Here is a 17,918-nt window from a genome sequence, read left to right as displayed (position 1 = left end):
TAGTTTTTAGCTGAAGAACGACAGGCCTTGTAACTCAAACAACTAGTATATAACCTGTGCAGAATATAACACTAACCTGCCAATATACGGTGATCCTTGTTTGTACCTAGTTCTGTTGATGATTGACTTCGAAGAAATGATGTAAGTTCTCGCGTATGACTGAGACATTGGATAATAGAGTTCATGAAACAAGTATTTCCAATGTTCCATAAACCACAGAGACCTACAATTGAAGGAAAGGTATGTTTGAAGTGTAAAGGTATTTTTAGTTTAGCAATATGGTCAGAACGGCCCTAATAAATAAACAAAAATGCATTTTGTTTCTATGCTAGTGAGTTTTGAAACAGTTATAATATCACGTGAGCGAATTCATGATACCCGACGTAACTCTTTTGCACAAACCAAGCCTATGCTATGCAAGTGTATACATTTTTCGCAAAATGACCTCCCAAACCATATAGATGAATTAATTTCTCCTGAAGATGTATCGGGTGTAGTATCTGTCACGCGATAGGCACCTCCTTTCGCCAGCTGATCGGCACGCTTGTTTCCAATTATTTGATAACACGATTAAAGGTATCGCGAAATCTCTGTCCAATTAAGCCACTTTTACTAGTTCATAAAAGAAGTTTGAAGCTTCAATCGTTACTTAATGGCTTCAATCACAAAGAGGCTGTCGCTGAAAGTAGCATATGTGCCTGACTGCCTAGAAGCGAAGGAAGCCACCGAAGTCAAATACTAAAATAGCAATGCTATCAAAAAGTTCTTCGAAAAGTATTCTTGGTAACAGTTAACTTGGAAGCTGTTTCATAGCTTCTTTTATGGCAGCTTTGATGGACAATGATGTTTCCGAAGAATCGAAGGCCTTACATCCGGGCCCTTCCTTGCTTGATTACATAAAAATAACCGCTGAATTGATAGAGATAGGGGAAATTTTGTTATTTCGTAATTTCGAAAAAAGACATACACTGAGCGGAAACGTATCATGCGAATTGCTCTTTTAGCATGGATTTTCTAAAGTAACAGCGAAGTTTTATTTTTCGTAATTACGCTCAGGCCGCCTCAACAAAAGAACATCAGGAAAATCGCTACAATTATAGATGCAATATAACACATATATAAACATTATTGCAATCCTCATTTTGGATAAATCGTGACAATTTCCAAATACTTTACCTTCTTTACCATTGCGTGATGAATCTGCAGCGTCTGTAAATCTCTTATTATTAGATTTTATTATTGACAATCTAGACGATGACGGTTGTGCAGTCTTTTCTGCCGTAGTTTGTTCGTGGTAGGTTCGTGACGGTCTGGTAGTTTTCTGCAGCTCCACACTCGGTCGAAACTATGTTGTTCATGTAAAGAAAACAAAGCAAAATTTGTGTAATGTTCATTTTTATTCATGAAGAACGAACGGCCAATGGTTATTTGTTGATACAGTTCAAATAAATGTGTATTTTTTTAACGCTAAGAGATAAACAATCTATCTGGTTCATTTTAAAATGCATCGCGTTCAATAAATGATTTAAAACACATTTAAAGACAATCAGGGAACATATTTGCTATTTTCTCCTTTGGCCCTTGGCAGCCGCCTACTAGCCTACCGTTACATCTGCTACTGAATGGATGTTTTTTTTTTCGAATATTTCTGTTTGTTTGTGTCAAGCAATTGACAAAACGGCGCAAAGCCATTATAATTAATAAATGAATAAAATTTGACTAAAGTTTGGCTTGGTGTCCTATTTCCAGGAGATTACAGTCATTAACAGGAGAACAAAAACTCTTGGCAAACAAATGGTAGGCCAAGACTTCTCAAGTTGAACGAGCCATATATAAATATATATATATATATATATATATATATATATATATATATATATATATATATATATATATATATATATATATATATATATATATATATGTATATATATATATATATATATATATATATATATATATATATATATATATATATATATATATATATATCTATATCTATATATATGTATATATATTGTAACTATGATGTTGATCATGTTGTTAAACTTCTGAATGTTTTAGTGGTTCAGAAATATTTCAAGTATGACAATTGTGGGAAAGAATCCTTTCCGCGCACGTGTTTCAAATCTATGCAGATTATTTTTGCATTATCATTATCATCACCCAAGTGATGTTGCCGACATGCTTTTACGAAAAAACAACAAGCAAATTATTAAAAATTGTATAGACTTGTGGTAAACAATCAACGGCGGTTTAATAACGGTGCCGGTCTTCACATGGTAGGACCGGTGTTTAAATCCCATCCAAACTGCCTCTCTTGAAAGCACGGCTATTTCATTTAAATGCTTCAGAAAAAACCGGGAAAACACTGATCGTTCGCTATACTGTTATGCATATGAGATTCCTCAAAATCAATATTCTAGTCAAGGTTATCAAAAGTGATTGCAAAAAGTAACAAACGATTAAAAATGTAATGCTATAATGCTGTGTAATGTGTGTAGTATAATGATGTCCAGTAATTTATTGACAAATACCGATGGCGTTGAAAAAATTAGAAAAAGAAAACAACCCTTTGTCAAAACTTGAAGATGTTTTGCCGCACTTGGCGAAAGCGACAATCTTCTCTCGTCTGGATTTAAAACATTATCAGGTAGAAATATCTAAACGGTGTAGAGAAATAACAACGTTTATCAATAGGAAGGGTTTGTTCCAATACACTAGACTAATGTTTGGAATAAAGTGTGAGCATTCGAACTTTTCGAATTTTTAATTCGAACTTCGAATGAAACCATGGAATAGATACTTGATCGACGTAAAGGTTGCTCAAACTTTTTTATTTACGGATCGAATAAAACAGATTACGACAAAAACTAGAGCAAGTTATGAAGCGGCTTTAAGAGCGTGTCGAAAATGAGGTTTTGTGACATATCTTATCATGAAATGGAGTTTAACAGAATGCGGATAAATGCGAATCAATTAGGAACTTCTGAGAAACAAGGGAAGAGTTCGAGGACCAGACCTAGCAACGCTGACGTATGCATTGAGACGAATAACAGTTCAAGACCAGAGTTTTGTGTCGAATTCCAGTCAACACATAACCTTTGACAAATTGCCAAAGACATTCAAGACAATTGTATTGAACAATAATTTAAGAACAAAGTTTTGTGTGGAATTCCTCTCATTAAATAGCCTTTGACAAATTGAAAGCGTTAACGATGAAACCAACGAACTTTGGATATTTTGAGGCCTTAGATCGAATGCAACTTGTTGCAGATTCTATTAAATCAGTTTCATGAGAAGGGTTCCAGAATCACAGTTTTTGTTAGCAAGAGTAGATCCGAAGCTTAAACGCATTATCCGCAGAATAAAGGACATGGCTCTGATAAGGGCTGTGGAACGTTTCCATTATCGCGTTCTTTTGAACTTATAACGAATCATGAACCTTTAGAAGCTATTTCTGGACCAAACCAAAGCCTTGTGTTAGACCTAAGAGATGGGTTGCTCTTCACACGGCAGAGCCGGAGTTCAAATCCCATCTGGATCGTTCCCCCATAGTGAGGACTAACCACCCAACTATGCGGTATCAGTCTTGTAAGCCAGAAATGGCAGGCATGACCTAAGGTCGTTTGGTCAAAAAAGAAGAAGAAGAAGAAGAAAAAGAAGAAGAAGAAGAAGAAGAAGAAGAAGAAGAAGAAGAAGAAGAAGAAGCATGAAATACCAGTCTCATTATATCGATAGTATATTAAAGGCAATATAGGAAGCAACAAATTTCATGAGTACGCAGAACAATGGTATGACTAATTTTAAATATGTCGCCAGTAAATCTAAAAATAAAGGATATTGAGAAAGCGTCAAATCTAGATGAAATTATTCAGTTGGTTCAACTTGGTACAGTGTGGAGAGAGAGAATAACAGAGTGATCAGGAAGAACGATGGTTTTTGGTAGCCACCGATTTTCTCGAACCGTTCCTATTAGGCTATTTCATGTTACTCATGGTTGATTACTCCAATTGTTATATGGAAGTTAAACAATAATGAAAGCCTTTAAATCCAGAGGAACTATAAAACTTCTAAATTAGATATTAGCCCGTTTTGGTTTACCATTATTCATCACGGTGGATTATGGTGCACAATTCTCCAGCGACGAATTCCGAGATTTTTGCTCTACTAACAACATAAACCTAATTAGCACAAATCCCTATTTGCCGCAGCAAAATGATGTAGTTGAGCGAAAAAATCAATCTTTATTGAAAAGTGTAGACTAGAGTAGAGTTGTGTTTTATTTGAACAATTTCATTTTTGCGCTTAGCGCATTTTACCCCCGCTTATTTATAATGAGTCCGTCCATATTGACTCTCCTCATTGACTTTGATACAATTTAATAACATTCTTTTCGTTATGGTTCGATCTTTTTCGTTTGAAACGCAATTAAACGGAAAAAATACACAAAAACCCGTTGATACCTAAAATTTAAAAATAAAATCTAATCCTAACTTAATACAATTCTTAAGCTAATCAATTATGTTATCGTGAAACAAGCTGTTGTGGTAATCAACATGTACTTTCAAGGCACTTTTTTGTATATTTGATGCATAACTTATCTATGAAATATTTTAGAAGTTCAGTTTTTATTCTATTGTGAAGGGTGGCTGTACTATACCATGGTTGCACGATTATTATTATTTTTATAATTTAATTATGCCTTATTTGCAAATTCCTTTTATAAGCGTGTGTGCATTATTACCAAACAGGAGATGCGCAAATAATTGGGCGAAAGAAGCTGTGATAAACTAGTAGCGTGTTTTTAACGCTAAGTTTTGATTTTTACGTACAAATGTGTATAACATTTTCTATAACTTTTCTGTTTTTTCAACTGTCTATTCTACATGATCGTTGAACGCTTGTCTAGGATCATACCCAGGTATTTCACATTGTTTTTCCAGCTGACGGTAGATTGGTTTATTTTTAGCCCTACTTGGGGAAGTTTCCTAAGGCTGGTATTACGGGAAATGTATATGGACTCAGTTTTTGAGTCATTTATTTTTATTTTCCAATTTCGGTAATATTTTGAAAATCAAATCAAGGCATTGATTAACGATCGTAACATTGCTTTAGAAGTTTTAGAAGTCAAAGCAATATCGTCTGCCTAAAGGTATTGGCTGCAATTTTTCATGTTGGCAATATCTGATGTGTAAATATTAAGAAGAAGTGGAGATAATATGCTGCCTTGAGGTACTCCGGCGGCAGGTGTAAACAGCTCGGATACAGCATTAGCTATATGTACGCTACTTTTTCTATTTTTTTTTTTTTTTTTGTCAACGATTGTATGATCATAATGAGTGCTTTTGGAAATTTCAATGAAATAAGTTTATATAATAATTCCTGATTCCAAAATGTATCAATTATCTTTTCCGAGTCGAGAAGAATCATACTTGTAGACTTTTTAATATCTCTGTTATTTTTTGCATGTTTTGTAAGCCTTTGCAATTTCTGTGTGGTTGAATAGGATGGCTGAAACCCGAATTGTGATTGCGAAACAATTTTATTTCTGTTAACATGTACCCGAATCCTTCTTTCAATTATTTTTTCGAAAATTTTACCAATACTATTAAGTAAACTAATGGGTCTGTAGTTTTCAGCTAAACAATGGTTTTTCCAGGTTTGGGTATTGCTATTATTTTAGCCTCTTTCCAGTAATCAGGGAAGTGTCCTAGTTTAATGCAGCTGTTGAAGATATGATTAAGGTAGATAATAGCTTTAGCTGGAGGCCTTTTAGAGCTTTATTATTGATTTTATCGATTCTTGGTGATTTCTTGTTTTTGAACTTTTTAAGTATTCCTTTAATTTCTTTAGTTTTGCAAAAAAGCTCAGGCTGGAACGCAGTGCTTCTGTTTGATGTGTTATTTTTCCTAACTCTTGTTATTACTTTTCGCTCCATTGGACTCATATTGCTATTTGCGTTTTGTGGTGCGCCAGGTCAAACTTTTCTTTGATTGCTTTAACTTTTTCGTCAGGGCTCAATAAAGTTTTGTTATTTTTCTTTAGAGGAGGGACACAATTTTCCTTGTTTTTAATAACTTTAACAAATCTAAAGATTTTATTTTGTTTAGATTTTTTATAGTTGATAGGAGTTAGAAATATGGCCCATTATTTATTTATTTATTTAGAGTATGACGTCTCAACGCCGTATAGTCAACACTGCGTATGTTGACGAATAACAATTTCATAAAACAAGAAACAAAAACAACAGTTAACTAGGCATTTCCTCCCTGTTATTTGGAATTTAGCCCATTGGTTACTGCGGAAATCGTCAAGCTTTGTCCTTATTTCATAGCAAAGATTGGTATACTGATCTTTAAGATTTTGGCTTCGTCTGTGTCATTTACGACGAATTACATTCCGGAATTTTATTAGGTCAGTTATTTCTAGTGGTAATATAATGTTATAGATTCCTCGATATTTTTCGGGCACCGCTTGTTCATGTGCTTGTGTTAATATTGTGGTGAATTGGGAAATCATTCTGTCTATTTGTTGATGGTTTTTTATTTTTTGTAAGTTTATTTGGTTTAAGTCGATATTGATATTTATATGATTAGCGAAGCTTGACCAATTCGTTTTGGTGTAATCACTGTAATATTTGTTTATATTCTTTGTAGGAAAAGTGCTTACTATTTCAAAGATTACTGGAAGGTGGTCGGATGTAAAATCTGTAATGGCAGTAGGATTGGAAATTTGATGGCTGTTGTTTAAAATTATAATGTCTAATGTGGACGAGCTTCGATTAGGGTCTGAAGGAATATACGTGGGGGTGTTGGGATGATGAATTGAAAACAGTTCTCTTTGTAATTTTCCAAAGAGAACCTTTCCTGATTCATTCAAATTTGAACAGTCCCAAAGTCTATGACGTGCGTTCATGTCACCACAGATGAAGTAGCTGCTATTTAGTTTTGTTAATTTACTAGCAAAGGCATGCCTTTGTTTGATCCTGGATGAGTTGCTGATATAAGTGATATATTGCCCGATGTGGTTATTTTTTTGTTATTCCAATAGCTTCTATTGTTTGTAAATTTATTGTAAAAATGATTTTATTGTACTATATTTGATGTTATTCTTAATAATTATTGCCACTCCGCACTTTTGTCCTTCTATCCTATCTAATATATAAATTCTATAATTTAGTATATTAAAGTTCATGTTCGTTTTCAAATAAGTTTCAGATCCTGGAATTACATCTATGTTATGTTTTTGCAAAAAAATCGAAAGGTCTAGTTTTTTCTCTAGAATGCTGTTTGCATTCCAGTTTGTGAATTTTAGTATCAGTGAGTTCATTTTGATGGTAAACAATACTTTGTTATAACTTCGAAAACGGCCATAAGTTGCTCTAGTTTTGAATTGCAATTTTGCAGTTTGTGCATTGCTTTTCCTATTATAGGCAATATTACTTTGTGGTCGAAGAACCCTGCATTTCTAATATTGGGATTTATCAGAATACCTGACGACTGATTTTGTCTCCAACCTGGTAGTGGTGTTGATTTTTGTAAAAACGGGAAGTCTGCTTTGTTCATTACAAAACTATTAACATGGTGTTTGTGTAGTTTTTGTTTTTCTACAAGAATTAGTCTCTTTGGGCATCCAATAAACCCAGCTGTATGATTGCCGTCGCAATTTGCGCACTTCAGTTTGTGTTCCGGTACCCGTTTCCGGTATTCTGGATGATGGCCCGGCAGTCAGCGGGCATGTCAATAATTCGGGTTCGCCTGCGCATAGTTTACACCTTTTGACACGATTGCAGTTTGCTGCACCGTGTCCGAATAGTTGGCACCTTTTGCATTGCATCGGGCCGGGCTTTGTTGAGAAATAGTTCCAGGTAACTTTACAGTGGTTCAAATACATAAAAGTACGCAGAAACGCCATATTTACGCTACCTTTTGGAAAATGTTAAAGGTAAACTGCATGTTCGTCATACTTTTTTTGTTTTAAATACAGTTTTTTCACTTGTGATGGCTCAACATTTTCTTCTTTGAGTATATCGATCACTTCACTAATTTGTAGATCAATAAGGCCGTGCAGCACAATTTGAGTGGTTTTCTGTTCTTCCTGCTGATACGTCTGAAAGTTGACTTTTTTTTTCTTTAAACATTGCCACTTTTTTGAAGTCGTTTACTTCGTCTAACTGCAGTACTGTGCCATGATACGTTGCTTTGGTATTGTATCTCACTACATCAGCAGCTATAATGGTCCCGTGTATTAGTGTCACCGATGAACATTTAACCGTTATCCGTGGTATCTTCGATGTCGTGAATCCTTAGGAATAGATTGTACCAGTTTTTGTTCAGGCGCCGGCTCGTTATCTCCAATATCGCTAAGCGAAGCAAAGCTTTTCTCCGTATTAGAACGTTTGCGACTCTGCGTGAAATGATCATTGCCGATCGGACCAAGCTCCAGGGATTTCTTTTCCCTCGTTATCCCTCTTTTACCCATGACGGGTATAGGAGATAAACTGGTTTTTGATTGCGATTTGATTTAGTTTTAGTTTTAGCAATTGGGAGCGAGAGAGTGATACGTCTGTTCACCTCAAGGATTGGATTGCTACTGATTATTGAAAAGTGTGATCAATAGCCAATCAGCTTATTCCTTAAGATAATTTCTGAATTGGGTGCTGGCCTGGTTAAGCACGGGCTATTACTGCTGAGCAGTTTGAGGGACGCTTCACGCCGTCAAATGTTTGTACTGTCCAGATTGCTGTTCTTTTTTTTGTTTCTTTTTTGTCAGACCAAACTCGGAAGGATTGTATGCTTCTTACACACCGCCACTTGTATGCTTCTTACACACCGCCACTACCATAACACCCACAGACAGCAATAGAACCGGACCAAAATATCGGACATCCAATAACAATTTAATACAACCACCACAATAGACCTAGACAACCACGCTGCAATCGCCACACATCCAAAGCCGAATATGCCCGGGATAAGGCAAATAATAGGGAGGAAATGCCTTGTTATGTGTTTTTTTTTGTGAAATTGTAATTTGTCAGAATACGCGGTGTTGACTATACGGCGTCGAGCCATCATACTCTACATAAATAAATAAAAATAATTCCTCAAGATTAAAACAACTTCTTACTGATACATCATTCATCTCCACATTCAACAACAAAGCGAACCTCATCCGCAATGATGCTTGGCTACAATATCCGGGATAAGATTCCATCTTTTTTGCAACCAATAACAGCGAATCCAGACTGTTAGCTCTACCAGTTCAACTGTCATGTTCATGTAATCAAACAATAGAGAGCGCGATAGCTTAAATCAAAATACGTAAGAATTTTTTTTTATTCTCGAGTTGCGGACAGTTGTGACAAAATTCGAAAAGCTAAAATAAATCCGATTGCCGAGGTTAAAAAGGTGCTCATGAATAGGATGTTAAAGATAAACAAATATTCTCCTAACTTTGATCCGGAAATTTTAAAAGTTCCTAAAAAAGGAACATTTGGTAGTTTTTTTCAAAGGAGTTCCGAGTAAAATAACATGATAGAAATATGTATCTTATTTCAAAATCAGAAAATTAGGCACTGGCACTTGGAGACAAAGCGGCAACAACAAATAGGACAGTATTTCAGACGCGTTTACAAACGAAGGCTCAAGGGAACCCCCCATTATGATATATCAAAGCTTACTCGTTACCGAGTATTTGTTTTAATTGATCAAAATTGATAAACTTGTTGATTACAATGAGTTCCTTAAAAAGGAAGTGAATGTAGTGTCATATCCGTGAGCGTGGGAGATAAGAAAATAAATAATAAAGCGAGGGCATTCATGTCGAGACTATCAACAAAAAATGACAGAATCACTTTCTGAATCTCACCTACGGTTACGTATTGATTCTTCATAACCCCAGTGGTCCTAACATGTAATGTCTGAAGTGATTTTCGCAACGGAATGAATTTGCCAGCCACAGCCCAAAGCGAATCGCCGATTGGAACAACTACTTCTTTTGGCTTCAAGTTGACTTGTACGAGTATTATATAATATTTATTTATTAATTATTAATGACAAACAGTCTACTTCCAGCGTCCGTAGCGAAAGGATGCTTACCGGTTGGAAGCGCTCCTACGATTTTTTTTTTTGCTAAAAGCAGATAGTGATCATTTCTCTCGAGTGCGATTGCGTAGGCAACGTAATTACTCTTGGCGCGCTAATCAGTGTCTCCGTCATTCTCCGATATTCACTCGGAATTTGTGTGCTCGATCGACTGGCGCTTAGCCCAGTTCGACGTTTGTGTCTAGTGTTGTGACTGTGTGTACCCGTTGATCGTTGCGATAAGCAAGCGTATCAACGCAGCGTGGTCGCATCGATCGACGTTCGTAGCCAGTGAGTGTGTGTAGGTGTGTGTGTTTATTTGTGCATCGATTCCCACGGTGATTTTTTTTCCCTCTTCCTAAACCTACCGTTGTGTCCGGCTCTACCATGGGGGTAGAGCAGGAAGAGTACGAGTTGGATCGGGAGCTTGGGCCTAGAAGGGAGGTCAAGCGTAAGCCAGGCTAAGGGGTAAGGGGCCAGGGTAAGGCCGCCCCAGCCACGAAAAAAGTGGCCCTGGATGAGAGGCCTTCAACATCGAAGGCCTCGAGTAGTGCCCCGCCGGCAAGCAATGCCCCGCTGACCCTTAACAGCGAGCCGCTATCAGAGCACCGAGCACGTGCTTACCCGCCGTCATGGGAAGGAAAGCCGTTTGTTTTTTTTCATGTCGCGATCAAAACAGCTCGATGTAAGGACGATCGCGGCACAGTTGTTTAAGAAATACCCGGGCGTTGCTGATGTGTTTCGGATGCGCCCGAACAAGATCAGGGTCACCGCAAAGGACCGGGCTCAAGCCAACTTCATTGTGGCTGATCCAGATTTTGCGGAGCACTACCGGGTTTATATCCCCGGTAGTCTGGTTGAAGTGACTGGCGTAATCGAGGACTTCGATTACCCGGAGGAGGATATTTTAAAATTTGAGGTTGGTGCATTTCTAGCACCAGATACCCCAAGGGTTAAAGTGATTGAGGCAAAAAAGCTTTTTAAGCTAGACGCCTCATGCAAAAATGAGAAAAAATATATCCCGACCTCCTCCCTGCGGATCACGTTTGAGGGAACGGTACTTCCGAAGGCCCTCATCCTTGAAGGCCTCCGGATACCCATCGACCGGCCATACGGGCCAAGGGTGGCTACCTGCTCGAAGTGCAGACGGATTGGGCATGCCAATCCGTTCTGCACTCGCAAGACAAGCTGCGGGAAATGCAGAGGTGCGCATTCTACTGAGGAGTGCAAAGCTCCGTCCCAAAAATGCTCGCATTGTCGGGAGGAATGCCATGAGGTAGTATTGTGCCCAGTGTATCGAAAAAACCAAGGGGAACAGATCAAAACGGTAGCCGAGAGGGCACGCAGCTCTTACAGCGACGCCCTAAAAGGAGCGATCGCGTCGAACCCTTTTGCTGTGCTAGATAACACAGCTGCAAATGGCGAGGGCAATCCGACTGCACTCGAGCAGGTGCCACCAAGATCGGTAAAAGCACTGAGAGTGCCTTACAAAAACGTACAAAGGAAGGTACTTAAGTTAAAAAACAAACCTTTGGCACCACAGCGCCACGCTAAAGTTTCTTCCTCCAGTCCACAACGTGACGCTGATCCCAAAACTCCCGCCCACAAATTGCCAGGAAGCAGCCCAAGAAGAAACGATCTCCTCGGGCCGAAACTCCTTTGGAAAACCTAGCTTTTCCGACTGAGCCTAAAGGCTTCTCGAGGATCCTTACTCCGTCCCTTTCTGAGATCCTTGAGTCCCTCCTTCTGACCCTTAACCTCCCGGAGCACCTGCACATGATCGCTACATGGGCCCTTCCTTTCCTGAAGGGGATGATCAAACAGTGGCTGGCTCAATGGCCATGCTTAAGTATGATGGTCCGTCTGGATGGTTAATGGCTCCTACGGCTACTATCATACAGTGGAACTGTAGGAGTTTGCTTGGCAAGCTAAACTCCTTTAAAGCATTAGTGGGCGAACACAACTGCGATGTGTTTGCCCTCTGTGAAATTTGGCTATCGGATGACATTAAACTATCCTTCCCGGGATATAATATAATCCGTGAAGATCGCGTTACTAGGGGTGAGGGAGTACTGATTGGTGTTCGAAAGAGTCACACTTTCACCAGAATACCCCTAGACAAGAAATGATAGAAACAATTGCATCCGTTTATATCCCCCAGATAGCCAATAATGAAAAGGAAAAAATTGAAAAGTTCAAAGAGGATCTTGAAAATTTAGAAGTGGTCTTGCCTGGACCGCTTTTGATCCTGGGAGACCTAAACTCTCATCAAATCGACAAGAAACTCCTAGTCCCTGGGAATTCTTATAAAGAACTGGAGAGAACGTGCAAAAACCTGTTTGAGGCGAAGAAAAAGGGTTATTGGCGAAGATACGTCAATAATCTAGACCATGCTACTTCACTTAATTCGCTTTGGAGAATGGCTAGAAGGATGCGAAACAGCAACAACATCAATGAGAGCGAAAACTTTTCAGGCGAGTGGCTGTATGAATTTGCCCATAAGCTTTGCCCTGATTTCGTTCCTGCGCAAAGCTTTACACAACATGCGCCTGGTAGTGACCCTAGGATGGATTCACCGTTCACAATGGTAGAGCTGTCACTTGCTCTCCTATCAAGCAAAAACTCCTCCCCGGTTCTGGATCAGATTGGTGGCAAATTGCTTCAAAATCTTCCCGACGTAGGGAGGAAACGTCTGTTAAGCATCTTCAACAATATATTGGAGGTCAACAGCGTCCCGCAAGAGTGGAGAGAAGTGAAAGTTGTCACTATCTTGATGCCTGGCAAACCGCCATCAAGACATGACTCGTATCGGCCAATATCGTTACTGTCGTGTCTGAGGAAACTCCTTGAAAGAATGATTCTTTTCCGGTTTGAAGAATGGTTGGAATGGTAAAGCCAGGGGTACTAATGACTACTTAGCCCTTCTGGTTACAGAAATAGAGCTTGCTCGTGCACGCAAGCAGAACATGGGGTCTATTTTCCTGGATATACAGGGGGCATTTGACTCAGTATCACCATACAAGCTGAGTCAAAAACTAGAAAATGTGGGACTGGGTCTAAAGTTGAATAACTTCCTGTTCATCCTTTTGTCGGAGAAAGCTATGAATTTCAACAATGGTCATGTTCAGCTAAAGCGGACCAGTTTCCATGGACTAGCACAAGGGTCCTGCTTGAGTCTCCTGCTATATAACTTCTTTGTCAGTGAAATAGATTCTTGTCTAGCTCCGAACTGCAGCATTAGACAATTGGCTGACGACGGCGTCATATCATTTGCAAGCAGGGATGCTGCCGAAATACAACTGGCTTTACAAACCACTCTGGACAACCTTGCCGAGTGGTCTGAAAACCTTGGTATCAAGTTCTCTGCAACGAAAACTGAGATGGTAGTCTTTTCTCCTTTTAGCGACACGACGAAAAACAGAGTTTTCTCTGACTATTTGACCCAAAAATTTATGTCTTTTTCTACGGTGAAAAGATATCAACTACCGACAATTTTCGATAATTTGCTGTTTATTTCAATTCAAGTCTAAACTGGAGTACACATATCACCCATCTGGTAAAAAATGCAGCAAAAGAATCTGTTTTGACACAATGATTGAAGCAATATCATTTGGTTTTCACCATAACACTTTATTTGTTAGTGTGACGCGTAACTGATAGCTTAGTTTAGCATCTGAGCTTTCCGTTGGTAAGAACAACTCTGGTGTAAGTATGTTTGAAGACAACTCTTGTGTAAAAAGGTCTGAAGACAATTCCTCTGATGTAAAATGGTTTGAAGATAACTACTCTGATGAAAGATGGTTTGAAGGTAACTACTGGTTAATTAGTTTTTTTTTTAGTTTAAGGAATTTATTGATCGATGGCTTAGAATTAACATTATTTACATATTTTGCGAGACTCAGCTAAAAAACTTTTAGCGCTCTACTGGTTAATTAGGGTTTGCTCCCCCTTTTTATACCCTTTCTGGCAAAGCGAAATAGTTGAAGAAGTGCAAAGGAGACCGCAATGCGAATGAGAGTCAGCATGACTAGTTACGCACCCTGACCGATGCGAACATAGCCCAATTCTGGCGAATTGTTTACGATCGGCCAGGGTAATCTTTTGTTTTTCGATGCATCCGGACTTCCTATATGCATGTGGTCAGGGTAAGGATATTTGCAGATCGGATGTTACGAAGAAGTAAGTGGTACCGATGAAAGCGAGAAGAACTATATGGAACTTTCCAGACGGTTAATTGGATTACGGATATAAAAGAGGAATGGGAGTGAGAAGAGGAACCTATGATGTTAATATATACATAAGCCTTAACAGAATCAACTTTCTTAGGTCAGTCACAGGATTCTGGTGGGGCGTACATCCATCAGACGTCCTGCAACTGTATAAGACAACGGTACTATCCGTGTTGGAAAATGGAAGCATATGCTTCCATTGTTCTGATCCATCAGTATCATCAGCATCCAACACGCATATCCTTAAACTAGAGAGGCTACAGTATCGTTGTCTTAGACTCGTACTAGGGAGCATGAAATCAACACACAACATGTCCCTAGAAGTGATGACCGGAGTGATGCCGCTAAAACTACGTTTTGAAATGCTGTCGCTTCGCCTTCTAGTCCGTTCTTCAGTATCAAATCCCTTGATCGAAGAAAATTTTAAAGCGCTTCTAGAGACAGGTTCTAAGAGCAAGATCTTGAAAATCTACGAAGATTTTGTTGCCCTACAAGTGCATGCTAACGCTCCACAGGCATTAAACCGTGCTGCCCTTTCTGAGACCTACAGTTCCCTTTTAACAACAGATTCCTCGTTGCACGAGGAAATTAAGACCATACCGAATGATCTTCGCCCGATGGTAGTTCTGGGCATTTTCAGGGATAAGTATGGCCATTTAGACCAAAGTAGCCAGTATTATACTGATGGATCATCCTCTAAGGAAGGCACCGGCTTCAGCGTTTTTAGTGAGTCCGCCGAAGCATTTTTCAAATTGCGGGAGCCGTGTAGTGTTTGCACCGCAAAACTAGCCGCAATCTTGTACGCACTATTGATGATAGCAGCGAGACCTTCGTATCAGTATTTCATCTTTACAGATAGCCTTAGCGCTATCGAAGCACTAAGATACCCGAATGCTGTTATGAGTGAAAATCCTAGAATTGCTTGGCTCCATTGCTGTCAAAGCGAGGTGACAAGGCGTTCAGGATTTCGATAATTTGGGTACCTTCTCATTGTGGAATTCCCGGCAACGAGAAGGCAGACTCACTGGCCAAAACAGGCGTCCAACAAGGCGCATTTTACGACCGTTCAATCTCGGCCCGAGAGTTTCTTCGTCTACGACAGCAACTTTTCCTGTCTCGCTGGCAGAGCATGTGGGATGATCTCGGGCGATTGCTTTTCTCGATCTCCCCGCAAGTGTCCCTGCGGCCTTGGTTCGGTGGGCTCTCTGTTGACCGGGCATTCATACGCATGATGTCTCGACTTATGTCGAATCATTTCGCGTTGAATGCTCATCTGCAGCGTATAACTCTGGCTCAGACGAAAGTATGTGGCTGCGATGACGGATTTCACGATGTGGATCACCTTCTGTGGTCCTGCGTGGAGTTTGAAACCGCAAGACCCTCCTTTTTGGGCGCAGTCGAGAGCATCAGCAGACGACCGGGTTTAGAAATAAGAGAAGTGTTGGCGACTAGGGACCTCGCCTACATGAAGCTCATCTACCGATTCACCAGCGACAACGGTCTCATCCTTTGATTCCGCATCCCTATTATCCTTCCAATCCACATCCGCCACTCCTTCTGTTAATACACAATATATTGTCATTAGACATTATATGTAATGTCTTTGTTGTAAATGTTTTATGTTGTGCTACGTGCGATCGGTTGATAGAGCAATTGCATTCGAGGGCAATTTTCATGCTGCCGTTAAAAGGAGGCAGCCTTTTTTTCGTCTGCATTGTGCATTGTGCTACAAGTCAGTCCAGCTTTGATACGGCGGGTCCACCTGTGTTGGCCTTGGGCTCGGGAGTGGTCGGCGGGTACAGCCTCGTAAAAAGTGGAGTCACTCCAGCTGTTGCGAGATGGAATCCGCCGATCGCTTTTGAGTTCGATATTGACTTGGTCGATCACGGGCTGTGTCATTGCTGGGCTACTTGGGGAACATTGCGCGCAGAAAATCTCATGTTTGTGCTGTCCAAATAACTGTGCTTGTTTGTTTCAGTCCAGACCCACATCACACACTTCAATAGTCAACCGGAGCGAACCAACCCCCATCGAATCCATAGCCACAGCAATAGAACCGGACTTAATAAACCTACAACACACACACACATAGACAACAACTCCGCAATCGAGCATGCCCGTGATATGGCAAATGACTAGGAGGAAATGCCTAGTGAATTTTGTTAATTGTTTTTTTGCGTGAATGTAATTCACAGTCACAACATGCAGTGGTGACAATACGGTATCAGTCCGTAATCATTGATTAATAAATAATTAAATAAATATTACGGACAAACACCGTATTGTCAATATGTTCGAGTATATGCAAAATATTTATAAAAAATTTAATTACTAATTAATAACCTCAAACTTCTTCTACTTTATTCTATATATCCACAATAAATACGACATAACGTTATACAAATGCGAGGGTAGTTTGACGCTACATAATACTTAAGCGTTTAAAAGCTTCGCAACAGCGTCTTATGAATGTTTGTACAGCTCAAAAACGGTTTAGGCGTTTTTTATTGAACTAGGATCTAACAAACCCCATTTATTCATTAGTTAATTTTTTTACAATAAAAAATATGACGGCTGCACCTCTTGCAAAAAACAAAAGCCCAAATTTGCCCAACATTGCCAAACATGCCAAACACTACCCTATTCAGTGGTTGCAAAGCACAAACTTTTTTTATGTAAATAGCTTAACATTGTATCTTATACTTGCAACCAGCATGAATATTCTTGTACGCAGGAACACCATATGTTGACGAATTACAATTTCACAAAAATGTTACAAAAAGTCATCAAGAAAAACAAGTCATTTCCTCCCTGTATTTGCCTTATCACGGTCATGTGGCTGACGTAGCAAGGTACGGGTAAAATCAAGTCACAGAAAACAAAAAAAAGCAGACCAAAACTATTCGTGACTGTAGTTCCAAGGCAGGTAAAGCATCAATTTGAAAATTAAAGGCTGAAATAATGCCATAGCAAATCATCGCAGAATTGTAAATATATTGTTGTCAGATATATAGTTACATACTGGATGCAGTGTGAGCGAAACGATACTGAACCAAACAGACCAGACGTTACCACGCTACCCGAGATACCTGCATGTGCCTAGTTCCTGCGTCGTAGATAGCAAGATTACCAGCAGCAGCAGCGGCAACTCAAAATAATTACAAAATAACTCGAGCTTCCTCCAAACGCCCTGCCAGCAACTTTAACGGACCATCGGCAGCTCAGGGACGGCTCACTTCTATCTTGGAAACCGCGCTGAAGGTTTTTATTCTAATTTAAATATATATACATATATATATATATATATATATATATATATATATATATATATATATATATATATATATATATATATATCTAAAACCACTGTGTCGTAGTTATAATTAATACTTCTTCCTTGACACTGCTGCCTCGACAGGTATCGTGCTGCTACATTTCTGTCTTCTTGTGCCTTTAACCGTGATTTTACACCTCTGGCTGAATAGTTAGTCCTGTATTCTGGAAGTTGATCTGGATAGGATCTGATCCTCGGTCCAGCTGTGTAAAAACCAGAATTGCACTGAACCCTCCTACACAGAACCACGCCAACCCCCCTCCCTCC

At 39.3% G+C, this 17,918-nt stretch overlaps 1 protein-coding gene across 12 annotated transcripts in view; it reads right to left on the bottom strand.

The window, feature by feature from the left end:
• Positions 1-17,918, bottom strand: part of LOC118512377 (ubiquitin carboxyl-terminal hydrolase Usp2-like) — an 87,546-nt gene that overhangs the window by 28,798 nt on the left and 40,830 nt on the right. For all 12 annotated transcript variants that reach the window (XM_036056766.1, XM_036056837.1, XM_036056802.1 and 9 more), the window contains 2 exons: positions 1,177-1,345; positions 77-223 (listed from right to left, as the gene is read on the bottom strand). In XM_036056766.1, coding sequence (XP_035912659.1) covers positions 77-223; positions 1,177-1,345 — 316 coding nt within the window. The remainder of the gene's footprint in view (positions 1-76; positions 224-1,176; positions 1,346-17,918) is intronic.

This window comes from Anopheles stephensi, chromosome X, assembly GCF_013141755.1.
Source record: "Anopheles stephensi strain Indian chromosome X, UCI_ANSTEP_V1.0, whole genome shotgun sequence".
Classification (NCBI taxonomy): Eukaryota; Metazoa; Arthropoda; class Insecta; order Diptera; family Culicidae; genus Anopheles; species Anopheles stephensi.
Note: the sequence above shows the minus strand (reverse complement) of the source record. Positions and strands in the feature narration are given on the sequence as shown.